Below are 19,839 nucleotides of genomic sequence, written 5' to 3' on the forward strand. Positions count from 1 at the left end.
GATTTTGTGGACCACACTCTTCCTAGGGAAGCGGAGTAATCATGTACAACATGACACTGATGAGATGTTTGGAAAAAGTTGTCATAATTGTAGTGACGTCATCACACTACTTTGAATAGTGTCAAAAGTATTTAAAAAAACACTATCTTTCTCTTTCACCGAAAAGTGACATTTTTTTGGGGCAATTTCTTAGCCAATATTTTCGACATAACTAGTTCGACGAAGAAAAGTTAATGCCGATAAGAGATATGGCTAGGTTTGAAGTTACTTAGTGATATTCTGTTCGACCAATGTTTGGTTAACTTCGATAAACTTGTTTTCACATTTGTGGGACTTAACATATTTTGGCAAATGTTGAAAGATGACTAAGACTTAGACTACGACACTTGCAAAAGGATAAAATAAAGTAACTGTCATTTAAAGATATATGGACTTTGAAGACATGTGAGAGTCAACCATCAACCCCAAGACCACGTAGAAGGGTACATGTTGAGCATGCGAGTCACAACTGTAAAAAACAATTATATTTTTACTAGTATATATAGATAATCTCTACGTAGGGATTAAGGTGACAAATCATATACAAAAAATCTGTAGAACTTAAAGTACCCGCGTCAAAAAGAGAAACAAGTTTGTGAGGCAATGTATGATCTTGTACACAATCTTTTATTCATTTAACTGAGACCATTTACATCATTTCTTGAACATTTACTTTGCTTTCACTGTATTTACATTTATTTTATTCCAGTTCTTATCTCGGACCCAGTCGATAACTTTACTTAATTTACAATTTATTTGTCAAACTTATGAATATTCAAAAATCACATGTAGAATTGACGCACAATATGTCTAAGGATTCACTAGTCGATCCTGCAAGTAATAAATTTTAAGAATAATGTTTGTTTACCAAAATTTATAATAAACATCCAGACACAATCGAAAACATTGTCCCAATGTTGAAGCAAGCTCTACATGGTAATTTATTTATTTTGTTTAAGTTTTTGTAACCTTGGTATTAAATATATATAACAATTTTTGGTTACAACAAAATTAACATAAACACCCATAAACAAACAACACACAAACAAATTGAGCTAGTACTGAAGTGTCAGACCAATTGGCACCTCCTAAACAATGCATACAATCGCTAATTGGATTGACAAGACTATATGCAGTCGCTAATTTGATTGGCGACACCTCTTGTTTCTTAAATGGAGACACCAATTCATCTGACAACACCTTTTCGTCCCAATTTTTTTGTTTGAAGGTGAGTTACTTTGGAAATTATGTGGAAAATGTGGTTATTATGGAAATTTATTTGAAAAAGATGGTTATTTGCATAAAAAATTCAACAAAGAGAGTATATTTCTATTTATTTAGTATAATTAATATTCTTATTGTTATATTTCATTATGTCAGCTCAGTTGTGGTTGTGTATGGACATTAGATGACACAACTCCTAACCTACAACTTCATTCATTTAAAAAAAAATGAAATTTCAAACATTAAACTACTTGACAAAACAAACTTCTTACACTCCTTAAAAATGTGTTTGGATGAAATATTTAACGAGAAAAAATAATTTTTTGAAGGAATTTAAAATAATTTGACTAAAATTCATTGTTTGAATACAAAATATGGAGAATTGTTAAAATGATGTAAATTTATGAAGTATTTTATTGAAGTTAAATTTAAAGAATTTCAAATAACACAAAAAAATAAAGAATTTAAAAATGCTTCTTCACTCTATATAATGAGAATGTTAAATTGTTTATTATTAATTTTTCAAATTTTATACAATACTCCTCATAGTTTATGAAAAATTCAAATTCACCTTCAAAATTTTCAAAAATTGAAAATAAATGCTTAATAATTTTTAAGTTTTACAATTTAGTCTCTTCAAATTTTTAAAAATTGTAAATTAGTCCTTATTTTTCATATTTTAATTTTGACCCAAATTTTTTAAAATTTATAAATATGATCAAAAAATTAACAATGAATCATTTTAATACTCCATCCAAAAAAAATAAAATTAAAAATGAGTGAATTTCAATTAAATCATTTGTTTGTTTAGAATTTTGAATTTCTTAAATATTCTCAATTACCTCCTTCAAACATTCTCTAAAATAATTTATTATGAGAAAACTCAAAACTTGATTTTTTTTAATTGAGAAACCATCATAAATACCAAAAAGTTTAATAATGTTAATATTTTTCAATTGAATTAGAGTATTAATTTCCATTAAAGATTAGAAAAAGAATTAATATATGAATTAATTTTTTTATAGACATTGTTATATGAATATTTTTAAGTGCCCATGAGTTTTAGATGACACCATACTTTTAACTAAAATAAATTTAAAATTTTAATTTATTTAAAAATAAATTATTTATAAAAAAGTGAGGAGTAACATTTTATGCATAGATGGTAGCTAGGAATTGAACCAAAGTGTATGATATGAGTACCTAATAGTAATTTTTAGAATTTAAAAAATTAGAGAATATTTATTCCAAACATTTAGTGACTTTCTATTTGTGTGACTTTTTATTCCAAAATTGAAGACCCCGCTTAAAAAGTTCACTCTTTCTTCCTCTACTCATCATTCTCACACACGACGTAAGGGTTTCATTTGACTACAGTTTTTGATTCATGGACCCTGATGTTCTTGAAATTCCTCCTCCAATTTTCAAACACCCTCGTAGGTTCAAAAAACAGAAACAGGTTTCTATCTATCTATTCTCAAACCCTTTGTTTCTTTAGCTTTCTTTTATTGGTATCTATTCAAAGTTTTCATCTTTATTTAAATTCTTCATCTGGGTTTCACTTTTCACTCTAGATTATTTTTTTATGTTAAGTTTCTGCTTTAAAAATCATTGCTTTTGCTAGTTTGTATTGTTACTTCTCTTACGATCATGATCACCTTTCGATTTCTTTCGTTCCTTCATGTGAGCTTTGTTAGTACTAGAATCTGTTTAGCCCTAATGTTCTGATTGCAACTTTTTTAACTTTTTGATTCTATGTTTGATACACTGAATACTGGTTTTTCTGTTTTATGTTCTTATGATAAAAGCGGGGTAAATTTCTCTGGTTAATTTATGCATTCTGGTTTAAATTTGTAGTCCATCATCTATGATGTGATTGACATTGTCGACGACAATGAGAATGACGATGATGATTTGATGATACTTGGTGAAATAACTCCTAAGCATAGCAAGGGGAAGGCAGCTGAAGCCCTTCGCGAGGGTTATGGCGATAATCATCAAGTTGCGGTTTGTATAAGATGATTTCTGTTATTTCTTGCAATAGATTGATATTATTTTTGTTCGCAATCCTTTTAAGGAATTGTCTTATTTTATTTATTGGCAGCGTGGCGTGGAAAAAAGTGGAAAAGTTAGTGGGATTGGGTCTTCTAGTGGTCATGATCGCCGTGGTTCTCATCGATCATTTGACAATGGTGACTACCTTGGTTTGAGTTCAGATGAATATATAGATGTAGACGAGTATGCCTTATTACAGGGAGCGGGCAGTAGCGGTTCATTCCATTCAAATTTTGTTGGACATGACGGATCATTGCATCCTTCTGGAGTAGAATCGGGATACCTTTGGTCGAATAGTTCTTATAGCTTCAATGCCACTCCTAAGCATGTGTGTGGTTCTACTAGTGCTCTCAAATCTGCAAGAGATGTACATAATGGAGCAGCTGTTGCTCTCCCACAATTGACAATAATTGATGAAGCTGAAAATGAAACTCTGAGGAAACTTCGAAGTTTTAAGCAATTTGATACTGTCATTGACACTTCGGATCATCACTTTATTAATCATTATTCCTCCACAAAGCAGGTTAGCTTCTCTTTTTCTTTTTTTTTAAAGACTCTGTTTTAGTGGTATTTTTAAACTTTATGGATTTACATATTTACCTATTTCACGAGCAGAATCCAAAGAGTTGGGCTAAACAAATCCAGGAAGAGTGGAAGATTTTGGAGAAGCATTTGCCGGGTCAGTTTAGTATTCCGAATACTAAATCTCCTGTAATATTTTCTATGGCATATTGCTGAATCTGACCATTTGTTCGACTTTTTCTTTATTGCTCATTAGATACAATATTTGTGAGAGTCTACGAATCAAGGATGGATCTTATGAGGGCTGTGATTATTGGAGCAGAAGGGACTCCTTACCACAATGGTCTTTTCTTTTTTGATATTTTCTTTCCCAGTGGCTATCCTAATGTACCCCCGGTACGTGGTTGAGGACACTATAACTGACTCACATTATTTTCGTTATCACTCTTTTTAATTCTATTATGACAAAAAAGTAATTTTTTTTCTCGTGGCAGAACGTCCATTACCACTCTGGAGGTCTTCGGCTCAACCCTAATTTGTATAACTGCGGCAAAGTATGTCTCAGTCTACTTAACACCTGGTCTGGCACCACGAAGGAGAGATGGACTAAAGGTGTTTCAACAATGCTACAAGTTCTAGTCTCCATACAAGGGCTAATCTTGAACACAATGCCTTACTACAACGAACCTGGATATGAATCTTTGAGGGGTACACCAAACGGTGAAACGCAGGCCCGACAGTATAATCAAAATACATTCATTCTATCGTTGAGGACAATGATGTATACAATAAGAAAGCCTCCAAAGGTTTGGTTTATATCTTGTATATCTCTATCACGTTTGCTTTACTACGTTCACTTGTCGCACTTACGTTTTATTTTTTCCCGCAGTTTTATGTCATACTCATGATATTACAGTACTTTCTGAATATCTTTACAAATATCTACGCGATGTCTGCAAAAGAATACTGTCATTGCAAGTAATTTATTTCTTTTCTTTTCTTGGGGTTCAAGCAACTGATTTAAGTCATTTTTGGTTTTCAGAATTTTGAAGATTTAGTTGCCGGGCATTTCTACAGCCGAGCGCATGATATTCTGGCGTCATGCAAAGCATACGAAAAAGGTGTTCAAGTTGGTTGTTTGGTCAAAGGTGGGGTTCGAGATGTTGATGGGAGTAACGGAAAAAACTGCCCAGCTAAATTTAAGTCTGGTTTAGTTGAATGTGTGCCTTCTCTCATCAAAGAGTTCGAAAATGTTGGAGTTAAGGACTGTGAGAAATTCACGTCTCAGGTACGACGCAGTACCACCAGCAGAAAGTGATTTTGCATAACTACATATGAGTGTGATCATAGAACATTCTTTTTCAAGACTCAATGGTGAGACTGATGATACTAAAGGCTTATTACATCAACATCATGTTGGTTTTTGTTTTTCTTTTTCTTTTATCATCTCTTGTTTCTTGCTCTAAAAGAAAAGCAAGTAAATCAAGTTTTTATTTTTCATTTTAGTTTGTAATTACACAAATCTGATGTTAATTTTTACTTTAATTCGTTCTTTTTTATTACAAAGTTATACAGTCACCACTGTTAGCCATTGGACAGCCACAAAAACGGAAAAGCATTGAAAAAGAAAGAAAAACAAAAACAGGTTCTCTGAAAAGTCAAAAATGCCATTAAAATTTTATCTTGGGACATACTTTTATTATAGACATGTTTTAACAATATGTAAGTGAGACATCCCTCTTTTGATCAAAATTTTTATCTGAAAATACGGAAATTTTTTATTCGGAAATTTTTGTAAAAATTCCATCCTTAAAAATCTGGGGCATATATTAGAGGTGGCAAATTGGGTCGTGGCGCAAAAAATGACGGGTTGTGTTGAGATTTTGTGCTTGTCTATCCGCTCAGCTTTAAGTTCACCATAAAAAGGGCGGGTTAACCCGTCAACTTAGTTATCAAACATTTAAAATATTTATTTTCGTTGATTGAAGATTATTACTTGAACTATAATTTTTGAATATTTATTGATGATTCTATTTTATATATTTATTTGTGAATATATGCGGGTCCATTTTACCATCCCTAACATATACTTCCAATGCTTTATCTTTGTCCAGACAACTAGTGTGGTTTAATATATTTATGAAAATAAGGAGTAATAGGCAAAATAGGAAATCTGGTGTGTAAAAAGAATTTGTGGAGATACATCATCATACACTTTTTTAGGGAAATTATATATCTCACTTGTCTTTGTTTGGATAATTTTAGATGCGTTCGAAAAATAATATTGCAAGGATATTTTCAAATTTTTAGAGATGTGAATCGCACCATATAAAATGGAATAAGACACCACAAAATTAAACGGGGATAGAGCCCAATATTTATACACACCAGCAGAACTCTAACAAGACGGTATGAGTAACAAATTAACCCAAGAAGGGTTAGTTAATAAAAATAACAAATTTAAATGAAATTGTTTCTTCCGTCCTAACCCTAAGTGACAGAGAAATACTCTATGAAAATTTGAAAGTGCCCATGAGAATTTGAAAGTGAATTTTTGGACGCATCCTTTTCACATTAAAACATGTCTTAATTGAGACTCACCCCAATTTTTTTTCTTCAAAATTTAGTCTAGAAATATATCTTCAGAAGCAATGGTATTTTCAAATTTTTAGAGATGCGAATCGCACCATATAAAGTGGAAAAAGTAATCCTAAAAATACAAGGGACAAAGTCCAATATTTATACACATTAACAGTAACAAATTAAACCCAATAAAATAGGAAGTGTTATTTAATAAAAATAACAAATTTAAGTGGAATTATTTCTTCCATCCTAAGTGACAGAAAAATATGCTATGAAAATTTGAAAGTGCCCATGAGAATATGTAAGTGAATTTTTGGGCACATCCTTTTCACATCAAAATATGTTTTAATTGAGACTCACTCCATTTTTTTCTAAAGATTAGTCCAGAAATGTATCTTCGGACTCACCCATCAAGGATTTTTCTAATTTAACAACTCAGTGATAAATCGAGATGTATACTTTCGAATTTGTGAAGCAGGAATTTGAAAAAATATCACATTTACATGTTAGTCACAATTCCGGAAGTGCATTTCCGGAAATGTCAAGAGTGAAATTTAATTAAACAACATCGTGCATGTTCTTCCTCCTCGTGATTAAATATCATTTTATCTAAAAACCCTTAAAAATATTCTTCCATTCTCAATCAAGTTTTGCACTCCAAAACTCCACTCTTGTGTTTCATCATATCAAAAGGAGCAAAAAAAGTTGTAATTTAAGGTAAAATTCGTGTATTTCATTCCTCATTGCTCACATTAATCTGATTTTTGAGCTGATAAAAGATACATTGCGTATGGAAATACACTTTCAGATTCTAGATAAGTTCATACAAAAGTGTATTTTTGGAATAGTTCAAAGTACAATTTGGACAATTCTTTTTGAATACTTTCTTTTATTGTTTTCCTTAGATATGGTGCACCCTAATGTTATCCCTAAACGTATTGTGTCTACGAATGTCCAATTTGTTGATGTCAAGGTAGATGATGGCAACCAATTTACAAATGGACAAGAGTTTGATGTTCGGGCTCATATGCTCCAATGGATCCACACGGAGGACTCTAAATTGGGGTTTTGCGTTGTAATTGGAAGGTCAGATAATGGTTCAGATAGAAGACTTGCATTTGTGACACTGAGAAATAATTCTTCTCCAGAAGTTGAAACGAGGTGACACCGATTCGAGGAAATGTGATTGTCCTTTTAAGTTGTGTGGATATCTTTTGGCAAATAATAAATGGAGATTTAATGTGATTTATGGTACACATATTCATGACACGTGTCACAAGTTAGCCAATCATCCCATTGCATGTTGCCTTATGTCCCAAGAGAAGGAAATCGTTTCTCACATGACATTGAACATGGTGCAAACCAAAAATATATTTGCAACTTTGAAATGTAAAAGACTCGAGAATATCTCAAATATCAAAAAGTATATAATGTTTGTGTCCGAAATAACAAAGCGATAAGAGGGGATATAATTGAAATGCAATAATTGTTGAAATTTATAGATGATAGCCATTATGTATCTTGGCACCGAGGGTGCGAGGATGGTGAAACTGTTCAAAATATATTTTGGATTCATCTTAATTTTAAGTTGTTCAACACATTTCCCATTATACTCATCATTGATTCAACGTGTAAGACAAACAAGTGCATGCTTCCACTATTGGAAATTGTTGGTGTTACCTCTACCAAAAAGACTTATTCCGCTGCGTTTGTATTTTTAGAAAGCGAAAAAGAGGACAACATTATTTGGGCTTTAAAAGTGTGTTGGACAATGTTGAAGGAGAAGGAAAACACTCTGAAGGTCATTTTCACCAATCACGACACTACATTGATGAATTCGATCGCAAATGTGTTTCATACTTCATATACATTACTTTGTAGGTATCACATCACAAAGAATGTGAGAAGTCGACTTAAGCATGCGATAGGGACCAAACAAATAAAGGATGAAGATGAAAAAATGGTCAAAGTTGGCGTGATACTAGAAAGAATAATTGATGCATGAAATGTTATAATAAATTCTTCTACGAAATAATTATATGCTGATTTTGTTATACTTTTCAAGAAGGTATGTGAGAAATATCTGAATTTCTTGAGATATGTTGAAAGTAAAATTCAAGACTAGGTGAAGGAAAAGATTGTTTGTGCTTAGACTGATCAAGTTAGACACTTTGGAAATACAATAACTAACCGAGTTGAATATTCCTATGTTACGCTGAAGAATTGGTTGGGAGATAGTAAATGTGATTTGTGTAGAGGTTGAGGCTCTGTGAACCAAATGATCCAAAATCAACATAATGAGATTCAAACATTATTTGGTTGCAACATTATAGTGTTATAACACAGATTCAAAAACAACAATCTCTATTCACAGTTGGTCGGCAACATATCTCAAGCATGATTGAATTTTATTTTTCACGAAGCCAAGCAAGTTGAGAAAGTAGGTTCCAATAGCTCAAAGTATGATCGTACACTTAGAAAGAAGTATGGTCTCTCATATGTTTTTCTAATTTCAAAAACAGTGAAACTTGATAGCCCAATATGAATGGATGAGGTTTGCACTCACTATAAAAGGCTCACATTTGATGATGATGGTGTGGTGAAGGACGATAAGTCGAATATATCTATCTTGAATGAATGAGAAGTGATATAAGAGAGATTTTTGAAAGCTAGTGACAACATGAAACTTCATAACAAAGAGAAAATGAGGAAAATTGCTTATCCAGAACCCAAAATTTGAAACCATTGTCTCAATCGGTAAAAATAAAAGGTGGTCCTAAGAAGTTCAAACTAAAACCAAGTTACACAATGATGCAATCTCCTTCCTATTTTGAGCATGTTGATAAACTTTTTTCGAATTATCCAACTTCAAAATCTCAAAAAAGTGTTTTAAAAAAAGTCTGCATTAGCAAACCATCTCCTTCACCACCTTTACCAAAAATGCTATACATCGAAAATATGTCAGTTTTTATGCACAAATACACTAAACAGATTGTCAATGTTGAGGGTGATGGTAAATGTGGTTATCGAACTGTTTCGACTTTGCTCGGTAAAGGAGATAAGGATCATACATTTATCCTCCAATAACTTATCAAACAATTAAATGCACATAAAGAATCATACACACAAATATATGTGAACAAATATTTAGCGTACTTCCCTGAAATGAGTCATCTAGATGCAATTCATGAATCTCTTATTCCTTGTATTAGTGGTCCGGCACTGGAGGAAAAATTAGCGTACTTCCCTGAAATGAGTCATCATATAGTAAATGTGTATAATAAGGTGTGTATTGATCTGACAAGTTACGGATTCTCGAAAATATTTTTTCCTCTATGGACTGCCCCACCTCAAAATCCAACTAATTGTATTATGTCTATTAGGTTGCTTTCAAAATCATGATATTTTGTTCAAGTTTATTTGAAATTGAAATGCCATATACCACTGATATCACTGGAGTGGACAACTCATTCAACAAGGGAAGCTGGAACTTGACATAATTATTTTTTGGATATGATGCAAGAATTCACCAAGTTGAGCGAGGTCGAAAGAGAACCAAATAAACAAAAGTCAAAGACGGAACCACCAATAGATATAGATTTAGACGATGACACATGTTTATATTCATTTTAATTTTTATTCAACAATATATTTATATGGTTAGACATATTTTGTATATAATCTTGGGTTAATATTAATGATGACAAATATATACAATTTTGTAGATTTCAATATATGTTCCAGTTTCCCAAAATATTTTCAATTTTTGTTTTCTATAACAAGTTCTTTTTCTAAAACAGGTTTTGTGTGAACAATACATGGTGACTTCGGAAATACATATATGGATGCACCCCAAATGTTTAAAAAAATACGAACACGAGTTTATTCAGAAATGCATTTTCGGATTCACCATAGTTTCGAAAATTTCACTAAAAAAAATAAGGTGTATACAAAAGTACATCTCCGAAAAATCTCCTAAGACATGTTTGAGTTTCTAAATTCCACATTGATCTAAAACTTGTATAAATACGAGTTTCTTATATCATGTTTTTAACAAAATCACATCGCACCAAAATGAGACATGTCACACTTGTCTACTTCAACAACCCGATGGACTCACTTGAATTTAGGATCACAGAGTACACCTCTATTGTAGATCTAAAATTCATACTGGAAAATCTCCTACAATATTCACATAATCGAAGAGTTATGAAACTCGAGTACCGTTCACCCTCGATTGACAACGAAGGAAAGATTCAATTCAACAAGTTTGAGTTGAAGACAAATGAATATTTAAGATTTATCTGGAGTACATTTCACTGTTACAAAACAAAAGGTTCAATTAAGCTGGATGCGAAGATTACGATCTCGACCGAAGATATTCTGAAGATGTTGAAACGTCCTACTTGATAATGAAATATATTGTTCAATTTACGTTAATGATTATCTATGTACTATTCCATTTTTTATGTATGTCATAATAATTATCGACGTTAATCTATCTCTATTTTTACATTTGTTTTGTTTCTCCATTTGTTCATGGTTTAGTGGAATTCAGAAATACACTTTCATAAGATATACAGAGATGCATTTCTGAATTATATTTTGTCATAGAATTGAGGTATGACTCAATAAAAAATGGATTATGTGAATGTGATACGTCAGAAAGTATATTTCATAATTTTAAAGATAATTTTGATTTTTCACATGAACTGAGGAACCATCCTTAAGATGAGAAGAGCAATCCGAACTTAAAATATCAATTATACCGGGCTATTTGTGTTTACCAACCACTATGCACAATTACATGTATTTTATAGGTAAAAATTCGATCTATATAACCATTTATTGACAAATACAACTTCTAATATTGAGTAAAAGTGCAAATCTATAGTTTTTAGATAAAGTGATTTATTATTCTTTAGGCTGAGAAAATAATAAAAGGTGAATTTGTATTTTTTTTAAGATGTAGCGTGAAATTTAGGAGTTTTTTATTAAAATAATCTACGATTTAAAAAAATTATTAAAATAACCCACATTTCAGATAATTTTCCAAAATAACCTATTTTGAAGAACCGATGCCAGATGAATTGACGCATGCTCTTTAAATTAAAAAGATGACGCCAATTGGATTAGCTTCTGCACCTAGTGTTGCCAATCAAATTGGCGCCCGTGTGTTATTTTTAAATGCATTCGTCAATTGGATTGACACTAGTGTGTATTGTGTAATTTTTGTTTGTTAATAATTGACATGTTATATAAAAGTATAAATCAAAAATAGTAATATTAATATTAGGTTACGTTTACATACGAAAAACAAAAATACTATTGTTGTTGACCTAGATGACCCAATCGACCTTCAGTTCCACATCTCCTAACTATCCTAACACGTGGCCCTATCCCACGTTGTTGATTCATCCCAGATGTTTGAGGATTTGAGGACCCAGGAACACCACCACCACCTGCAACACATTCCCTAAGAAGTTCAGACAATTTTACGTAGTCATGTGTATGCAATGAAGGGCTACCACCATAGCTAAGTCTGTGACCCATGCTAGAGTAGTTGGGATGTGTTTGAGTAATTGGGGTGCGACCAGGCCGATTGAAGGGTGACATTGGTGTGAATGATTCGTTGGAGAAAGGTTGAAATGATGGTAGTGGTGTTTGGTACGCGTCTGGTTGTTGCATATTTTGGTTTTGTGATGTTTGAGCTTCTTGGCTATAGTAGGAGGGGCAATTGGTTTTAAATGATTACTGAGTGTTTTGGCTATGGAGGCTATGGTAGGGTGATGTCTTGGGGGCATATCGATGTTAGGTGTCTTGATAATGATCTTCTTGTTGGCGGTGGTACGGGGTATGCTCTTGGTATTATGGTTGGATGTTTGGCATGTTAAAGTCGTAGGTATGTCTGTTTGTAAGCTGATATTTTTGTTGGGTAGGGGGTTATGAGTAACCAGTCTAGTAATTTTGCAGGGGGTTAGATGTTGAAGCTTCTTAGGTGTAAGTGACTTGGTGTGGGTCGTATATGTACATATCCTCGGGGAGAAACTCAAATCCAACTAATTCGTACCAAGCCATATAATTACGAGACTTCTCTCTCAAAGAGCATCTCCATCAGATGCTTCTCTCTCGAATAAATCCCTTTCCCTTGATGACGAAGAAGACAAACCATGTTTGTAATATTACAAGATAATGAGAAAGAGATATGGAAAAATGAATTCCACTACACCTCTATTTATACTAAAAATTACACAATACACATTGTGTCAATCCAATTTGCGAATGCATTTAAAAATAATACATAGGCGCCAATTGGATTGACAGTACTAGGTGCAAAAGTCAATCCAATTGACGTCACCTCTTTAAATTAGAGAGCATATGCCAATTGATCTGACATCTGTGCTTTGAATTTTTTTTTTTGGAAAGTGAGGTAGTTTGAGAATTAATTTGAAATGTGAGTTATTTTGGATTTTTTTTTTTGAAAAACTAGATTATTTGGGTAAAAAATTCGTATAGTTTTGTTTTGGGTATCAGGTTTGAGATTTATAACCCGTGGATCCGTTGACTCAATTCATTGATGTGACTTTAATAATTTTCTGTCATTTTTATTATTGTTTTAAATAAAAATATAAAATTAATATCTTACTACTAACTATAATTTTTCTAACTTTTTTTATTCTCCACAAATAATACTACTAGATCAATGAATTTACCTAATTATAAGATTAAATGTTATTTCTTATTTTCTTTTGTATCTTTTCCAACTTATATGTTTTATGAATAATATGTCTTATTGAATTTTAGACTATTATCAAGTGTTATGTCGTGTTGATGAATTATATTAGATATTATATACTGTGTTTGATCGAATTTAAGTGTTATAAATGAGTATGATTGTATTGAGTTGTGTTACATTTTTTAAGCCGACAAAAATCATAATTTTTTTATATATTTGAAACACAACATGCGAACTCAATCCAACCCAAAAATAAACAAGTCGATTCGCCTTAATTTTGACAATGAAGTTGCGGGTTGAACGAAGACTTTAACCCATTGAAATTTTAACGGGTTGGGTAACGGATTATGTCAAACTCGCTCCAATCCAACTCGTGTACACTCCTAAAAACCATTTTAATATATAAAATATGAGTAATGCTAACTTGTGCTCTGGAGTACAAATTAAAAAGAAATTTATATCGAAAACAATAATAAAAAACTATTTATAGACGTCGATTAAAATTAATGCATAATTATCAAAATAATTTTTTTATTTAATTTTTAATTTGTGTCTCTATGACACAACTTAGCATTTATCCATACAATATTTTTATTTATTGTTTAAGTATTATTTGTGATTCTTTTGGACTATTTTAAAGTTATAATTTAAAATTATCAATAATAGTAGTTTTTAAAACTTTTTTTAAAAAATAGATTTTTATAATATTAGCTTCTTTTTAATAAAAAAATGATTTATTTATTTTGTCATAATCTCTTAATATTGTAAGTATTACTTGAAGAAGAAGTTACTAGCTTAAGTTTTTAATTTAGTCTTTGCCTATTTTCTTTCTTAGTTAGAAGTTAGTTTTGTTTGAAATCTTTGAGGAGACAAAATTGAGTTTATTGATTGTTTTAGTTTTCTGTTTAATGTAATGCTAGAAGACATTAGAGACATTGGTTGTTAGCTTTTTTTTTAGCTTTTGACCTCTAGTCCTCTTCAAGCAAAAAAAAAAAGTTTGGTTGAGTTAATTATAAGTCGGTTAGAACTCATCAAAACTTACTACTCTTATATATTCAACCCATGACATTTGTAATTCTTAAGTTTTGAATCAAAAGAACAAGGTGAATCAGATATTCATGATATTAGCTTAGCTTTAACAAAGTATTAATCACCATCGATCTTTTCTTCCGTTAGCGATTCCTTCTTGTTCTCTTTTGCATTTTGTTTATATTCAAAGCTCTCATCAATGGTAGACATTGATGAATCGTCACTTGCATCGAAGAACCAAACCTCACCACAAGTTACAAGTAGGGGTGACAATTGGATTCATTAAGAGAAAATCCATCCAATCCATCCATCAAAAAATCCATCCAATCCATCAACTACATAAAAAATTAAGTTAATGGATTGATCCAATCCATCCAACACATTTTAATGATCAAATGGATTTTTTTATCTAATTTTAAATTATTTTTTTTCAAATATTATATTTTTTTTATAAAAAATAAAAAATAATTTTATTTTTCAAAAAAAAATCATTTTTTTTTCGAAAAAAAATCATTTTTTTTCGAAAAAAATTCATTTTTTTTTGAAAATACAAAAAATCGATTTTTTCCAAAAATTTAAAAATAAAAAAAATTCTTATTTTTAAATTAGAAAACTGATATTGTTTTTTTACGAATATAAAAAAAATATTTTTAAAATTTTTTTTTTCAAAAATACAAAAATATATTTTTTTTTGAAAAAAAAACTGATATTGTTTTATTAAAAAAAAGTAAAAAACTTTTAAAAAAAAATAAATTTTAAAGGAAAAAAAAATGGATGGATGGATATCCATCCACTAAAAATATGATAATGGATGGATTGGATGAATTTTTATTCTTAATGGATGGATTGGATTGGATATTTTTAAAAAACTTTTAGTGGATTGTTAATGGATAATGGATTGTTTTGATCCATCCATTAACGATCCAATCCATATCCATCCAATCCATCCATTTTGCCACCCCTAGTTACAAGTTCACCATTTGATAACTAGTCATCTTCAACCTCTTTTGGTTCAAAGTTGTCTCTCAAGTTCCTGGACAACAACTACATGCTCTGGAACCAACAAGTTGAAAGTGTAATCTTGACATATAAACTCCATGGTATGTTGCCAATAAAACAATCACTTACATGTATAAAACAGATGAGTATCGTCGTAGCAACATCATCTCAGAGGAGTATCATACATGGATTGTCCAAGATCAGACTCTATTTACGTGGTTGCTCTCGATATTCTCATAAATGGTCTTTCCATATCTTCTTTCTTGCAAACAACCATCTGCACCACGAGACAAAGTCCAAAAATACTTCACTACAATCATGGAAGCTCGTGTGCTTCAATTATGCACAAAACTCAAAACAACCAAGAAACTTAATAGCTTTGCCTCTGAGTTCGTTTTTCAAATCAAAATTATTGTTGATTCCCTGTTGTTAGTAGGTGACTCAATCAATGAACAATACCAAATTGATGTTATGCTTGATGGTCTTCTTGAAGAGTATATTCCTTTTATCATGCAAGTGTATGGGCGTCCTAAATCTCGTATAATGTACGACGTTGAGGTAAGAACTTTCAGTTTCCAATGTTTAAACAATCTAGCTCAACATAAATCCACCTTAACTGATGGTGCTTATAGATTTTGTGGACGTGGAAGAAACTTTCAAGTCAGAGGTTGTGGTCACTTAAGAGGAGGCACATTAGGTTTAAGACCAATTTGTCAACTTTGTGGAAAGTATGACAATGCTGTGCTCGATTGTTGACACATGTATGATAAATTCTTTGTCCTTACGGTAAATACACAAGGTGTTTAAGAAAATTCTCAAGCCATTAAAATTCAAGAAAAAAGTGAGTCGTTCGATGCACCTGTCAATACCAACCCTCCAACTGCAATGATGGCTACAACAGATCAACATGTTGGTAGGTTTCCTCTTTAGGAGAATAGAAAATTGAGAGTTAATCAATAAAATAGTAATTATGAAACTAAAGGTAGCATGAGTTTTTCTAGGAAATATATGGAAAGTAAAGGATTAAAACTCTCTTTGAATTATAGCCTCTATTTACTATCTTTCATTGGTTATAAAAACCATATTCTACAACATCAATAACATCATCGTAGAAACAACATTTTGAGAAGAAAAATCCAAAAGAGTTTAGCCACCATTTATTTTTGGTGAGATTGTAATAACAACATCTGGATTCTCATTCATTTTTACAAAGTTATTATTGTTACACCATTGTTACTATTATTATTATAGTGAAAAAAGTACGATCTTGGGATAATCATCCGCTGGCCTTGTATTAGGCATTTTAAGTGTTATCTTTCCCAACAAGTGGTATCAGAACTTCGGCTCACCATACATTTTAACTTTTATTATCAACAATGGACGAGTCAACTTTGACGGGATCATACACGATGATTAAGTTAACCTCTTCGAATTACTCCATTTGGAAGCCAAGAATGGAAGACATACTTTATTGCAAGAATTTGTATCAACCGTTGCAATATAAACGGACGAAGCCAACTGACAAGTCAGATGATAATTGGAATGTGATGAATAGGAAAACCGTTGGACAAATTCGACAATGGATAGATCAAAGTGTCTTCCATCATGTTGCGTAAGAAACAGTTGCGTACACATTATGGACGAAACTAGAAATATTGTACGAGAGAAAGACATCCCAGAATAAAGCCTCTAATATTCGGCGATTGGTGAATCTCAAGTATAGAGAAACCCGAAGTGTTTCTAAACACTTAAGCGATTTTCAAAGATTGATAAATCAACTCACCAATATGAAGATCGTTCTTGAAGATGAATTGCAAGCTTTGTTATTATTAAATCAGTGAGTTGCAAGCTTTGTTATTTTCAAAGATGGTTCTTGAATAATAACAATGCTTGCAATTCATCTTCAAGAACCATCTTCATATTGGTGAGTTGATTTATCAATCTTTGAAAATCGCCCAAGTGTTCAGAAACACTCTGGTTTTCTCTATACTTGAGATTCACCAATCGTCAAATAGTAGAGACTTTATTCTGGGTTGCCTTTCTCTCGTACAATGTTTCTAGTTTCGTCCATAATATGTACGCAACTATTTCTTGCGCACATGATGGAAGACACTTTGATCTATCCATTGTCGAATTTGTCCAATGATTTTCCTATTCATCACATTCCAATCATCATCTGACTTGCCGACTGACTTCGTCCCTTTATCTTGCAACGGTTGATACAAATCCTTGCAATAAAGTATGTCTTCCATTCTTGGCTTCCAAATGGAGTAATTTGAATATGTTAACTTAATCATCGTCGATGATCTCGTCGAGGTTGACTCGTCCATTGTTAATAATAGAAGTTAAAATGTATGGTGAGCCGAAGCTCTGATACCACTTGTTGGGAAAGATAACACTTAAAATGCCTAATACAAGGTCAGCAAATGATTATCCCAAGATTGTACTTTTCCCGCTATAATAATAATAGTAACAATGGAGTAACAATAATAACTTTGTAAAAATGAATGAGAATCCAGATGTTGTTATTACAATCTCACCAAAAAAAAATGGTGGCTAAACTCTTTTGGATTTTTCTTCTCAAAAGGTTGTTTCTACGATGATGTTATTGATGTTGTAGAATATGGCTTATATAACCAATGAAAGATAGTAAATAGAGGCTATAATTCAAAGAGAGTTTTTCTCTTTTATTGTCCATATATTTCTTAGAAAAACTCGTGCTACCTTTAATTTCATAATTACTATTTTATTGGTTAACATTCCTTAATTTTCTATCCTCCTAAAGAGACAACCTATCATAGTTTTCCATGGATCTAATAATTGTACATCTAGCTATATGTTTGATTTAGTTGGTTGTAACTCTACGATGATACATCTCTTTGGCATTATAGATTAGGCCATGTAAATTTTTAGATGGTTAAATATGTTCCTGATATGTATAATATCAAAGTTTGCAATAAAAATACACCTCTAATTTGTAGTTCATGTTGTTTAGGCTAGTCACATAGAACTCACTCTTATTCCCTATTAATATTTAGGGTTAAATATGGTTTTTAGTCTCTATAAATATATTGTGATTCAATTTTAGTCCCTCAAAATTTTATTTTTAAATAAATATTCACATAATATTTTTCATCCACATTTTTAGTTCCTCTTGTCAACTTCATTTAATAGAAGCTGGCGTGACACACCACATGGAAGTTTTTGATGACTGGACATACATATGGAAATGTCAACATGGCAAATATATTGACATGGCATTCCACATGACAATTTTGGACACTTTTATACTTTTAATATTGATTAAGTATATAGTGATTTTAAATTTGTCAATTAGATAAATATCATACTTAAATACAAAAATGATAGGTAATATGTAGCTAATCCGAAGCTAATTGAGAACAAATTCAGTCTCTTTAATCTTCAATTTTTTTCATACTAAAGAGGCTTGTATTTTTTCATGAAACAAAAACAATAAAAATTTTGGTCTATGATTGAATTTTGACCTAATATTTTACATGGATTTCTCACATAACTCATAAAATGAATCTACAAAGTTCTGTGGCATTTCTAATAAGTCTCAATTTATTTTGATTTTTCAATCAAAACACATCTAAATGAATTGCTTTTATGAGAAAATAAATCAAATTAAATTAAGGTATTCTCGGAATGCTACAAAAATTTGTATTTTCTCTCTATTTCTTGTGAAAGAAATCCGCGCAAAAAATTAGATAAAGATGTGATGCGCAAATCTATTTTTTCTGTTGTTTCTGTCTTTTACGCATTTGACACTTGAAAAATCACAATAGATTAAGGCATCCTCGCAATGCTAGGAAACTTTGTAATTCTTATTTATTTGTTGTCATATAAATCCTTAGAAAAAATATATCAAAATGACATGTGTAGGCCCATGTTTATGTTATTTCTGCCTTGTGAAACAAATTCATTTATTAGTGTTTCGGTTGAAAAATCAAAATGAACTGAGGTTTGCTAAAAATGTCATGAAACTTTTCAGTTTCATTCTATTAGTTATTTGGGAAATCTATGCAAAATATTAGTTTAAAATTCAATTATATGTCAAAAGTTTTTATTATTTACGTTTTATGAAAAATTAGTGCTTAAAAAATTCATATTTAAATAATCTCACATAAAAAAACTCCAATTTTTATGGGAGGGATTCTTATAAAATGAGAAACTTGCATGGAAAATTTTATGAAAAAAATCTAAGTCTTGATCATTACAAAGATCTCTTTAATATGAAATAAATGAAGATTTAAGAGATAAAATTTGCTAATTAACTATGGATTAACTTTCATTTATGGATTTAAGGATTTAAGTATGATATTCATCTTGGCAATGAATTTAACAAAAAAAAATTATGGTTAATATATATAATTAATATTAAAACTATAATATGATCAATATTAGTATATTTGTCATACTGACACTACCACGTTTACGTTCTAGTCATCAAAATTTTTGATGTGGTATATCATATCAGTTTCCATTAAGAAAAATTGACTAAAGGGACAAAAAGTATGGAATAAAAATATTATGAAAATCATTTTAAAAAAAATTTGAGGAACTAAAATAGAATTATGGTATGTTTAGGGTGACCTCTTACATATTTAACTCTAATATTTACATGTTTC

General features: G+C 31.1%; 1 protein-coding gene across 2 annotated transcripts; it reads left to right on the plus strand.

Moving 5' to 3' along the window:
• Window positions 1–2,556: 2,556 nt before the first annotated feature.
• On the plus strand, window positions 2,557–5,431 carry LOC127086339 (putative ubiquitin-conjugating enzyme E2 38). 2 transcript variants are annotated; one of them, XM_051027098.1, is made up of 7 exons: window positions 2,557–2,722; window positions 3,121–3,270; window positions 3,368–3,841; window positions 3,934–3,997; window positions 4,097–4,236; window positions 4,335–4,646; window positions 4,883–5,431. In XM_051027098.1, exons 1-7 carry the CDS (start codon window positions 2,651–2,653, stop codon window positions 5,156–5,158), a joined length of 1,488 nt encoding a protein of 495 aa, XP_050883055.1. In that variant the 5' UTR covers window positions 2,557–2,650; the 3' UTR covers window positions 5,159–5,431. The 2 variants fall into 2 exon arrangements, with proteins under 2 accessions (XP_050883055.1, XP_050883056.1); XM_051027099.1 differs by having other exon boundaries at window positions 3,121–3,264.
• Window positions 5,432–19,839: the final 14,408 nt, after the last annotated feature.

The sequence above is a fragment of the Lathyrus oleraceus genome, chromosome 5 (genome assembly GCF_024323335.1).
Source record: "Lathyrus oleraceus cultivar Zhongwan6 chromosome 5, CAAS_Psat_ZW6_1.0, whole genome shotgun sequence".
In the NCBI taxonomy this organism is placed as follows: domain Eukaryota; kingdom Viridiplantae; phylum Streptophyta; class Magnoliopsida; order Fabales; family Fabaceae; genus Lathyrus; species Lathyrus oleraceus.

What these genes read in the sequence shown, in the direction of transcription:
- LOC127086339 (XM_051027098.1), top strand. Translation starts at nt 2,651, where the DNA reads ATGGACCCTGATGTTCTTGAAATTCCTCCTCCAATTTTCAAACACCCT. An exon ending in ATTATTCCTCCACAAAGCAG is followed by an intron (nt 3,842 to 3,933) that starts GTTAGCTTCTCT and finishes TTTCACGAGCAG; the next exon opens with AATCCAAAGAGTTGGGCTAA. An exon ending in CAATAAGAAAGCCTCCAAAG is followed by an intron (nt 4,647 to 4,882) that starts GTTTGGTTTATA and finishes TTTGGTTTTCAG; the next exon opens with AATTTTGAAGATTTAGTTGC.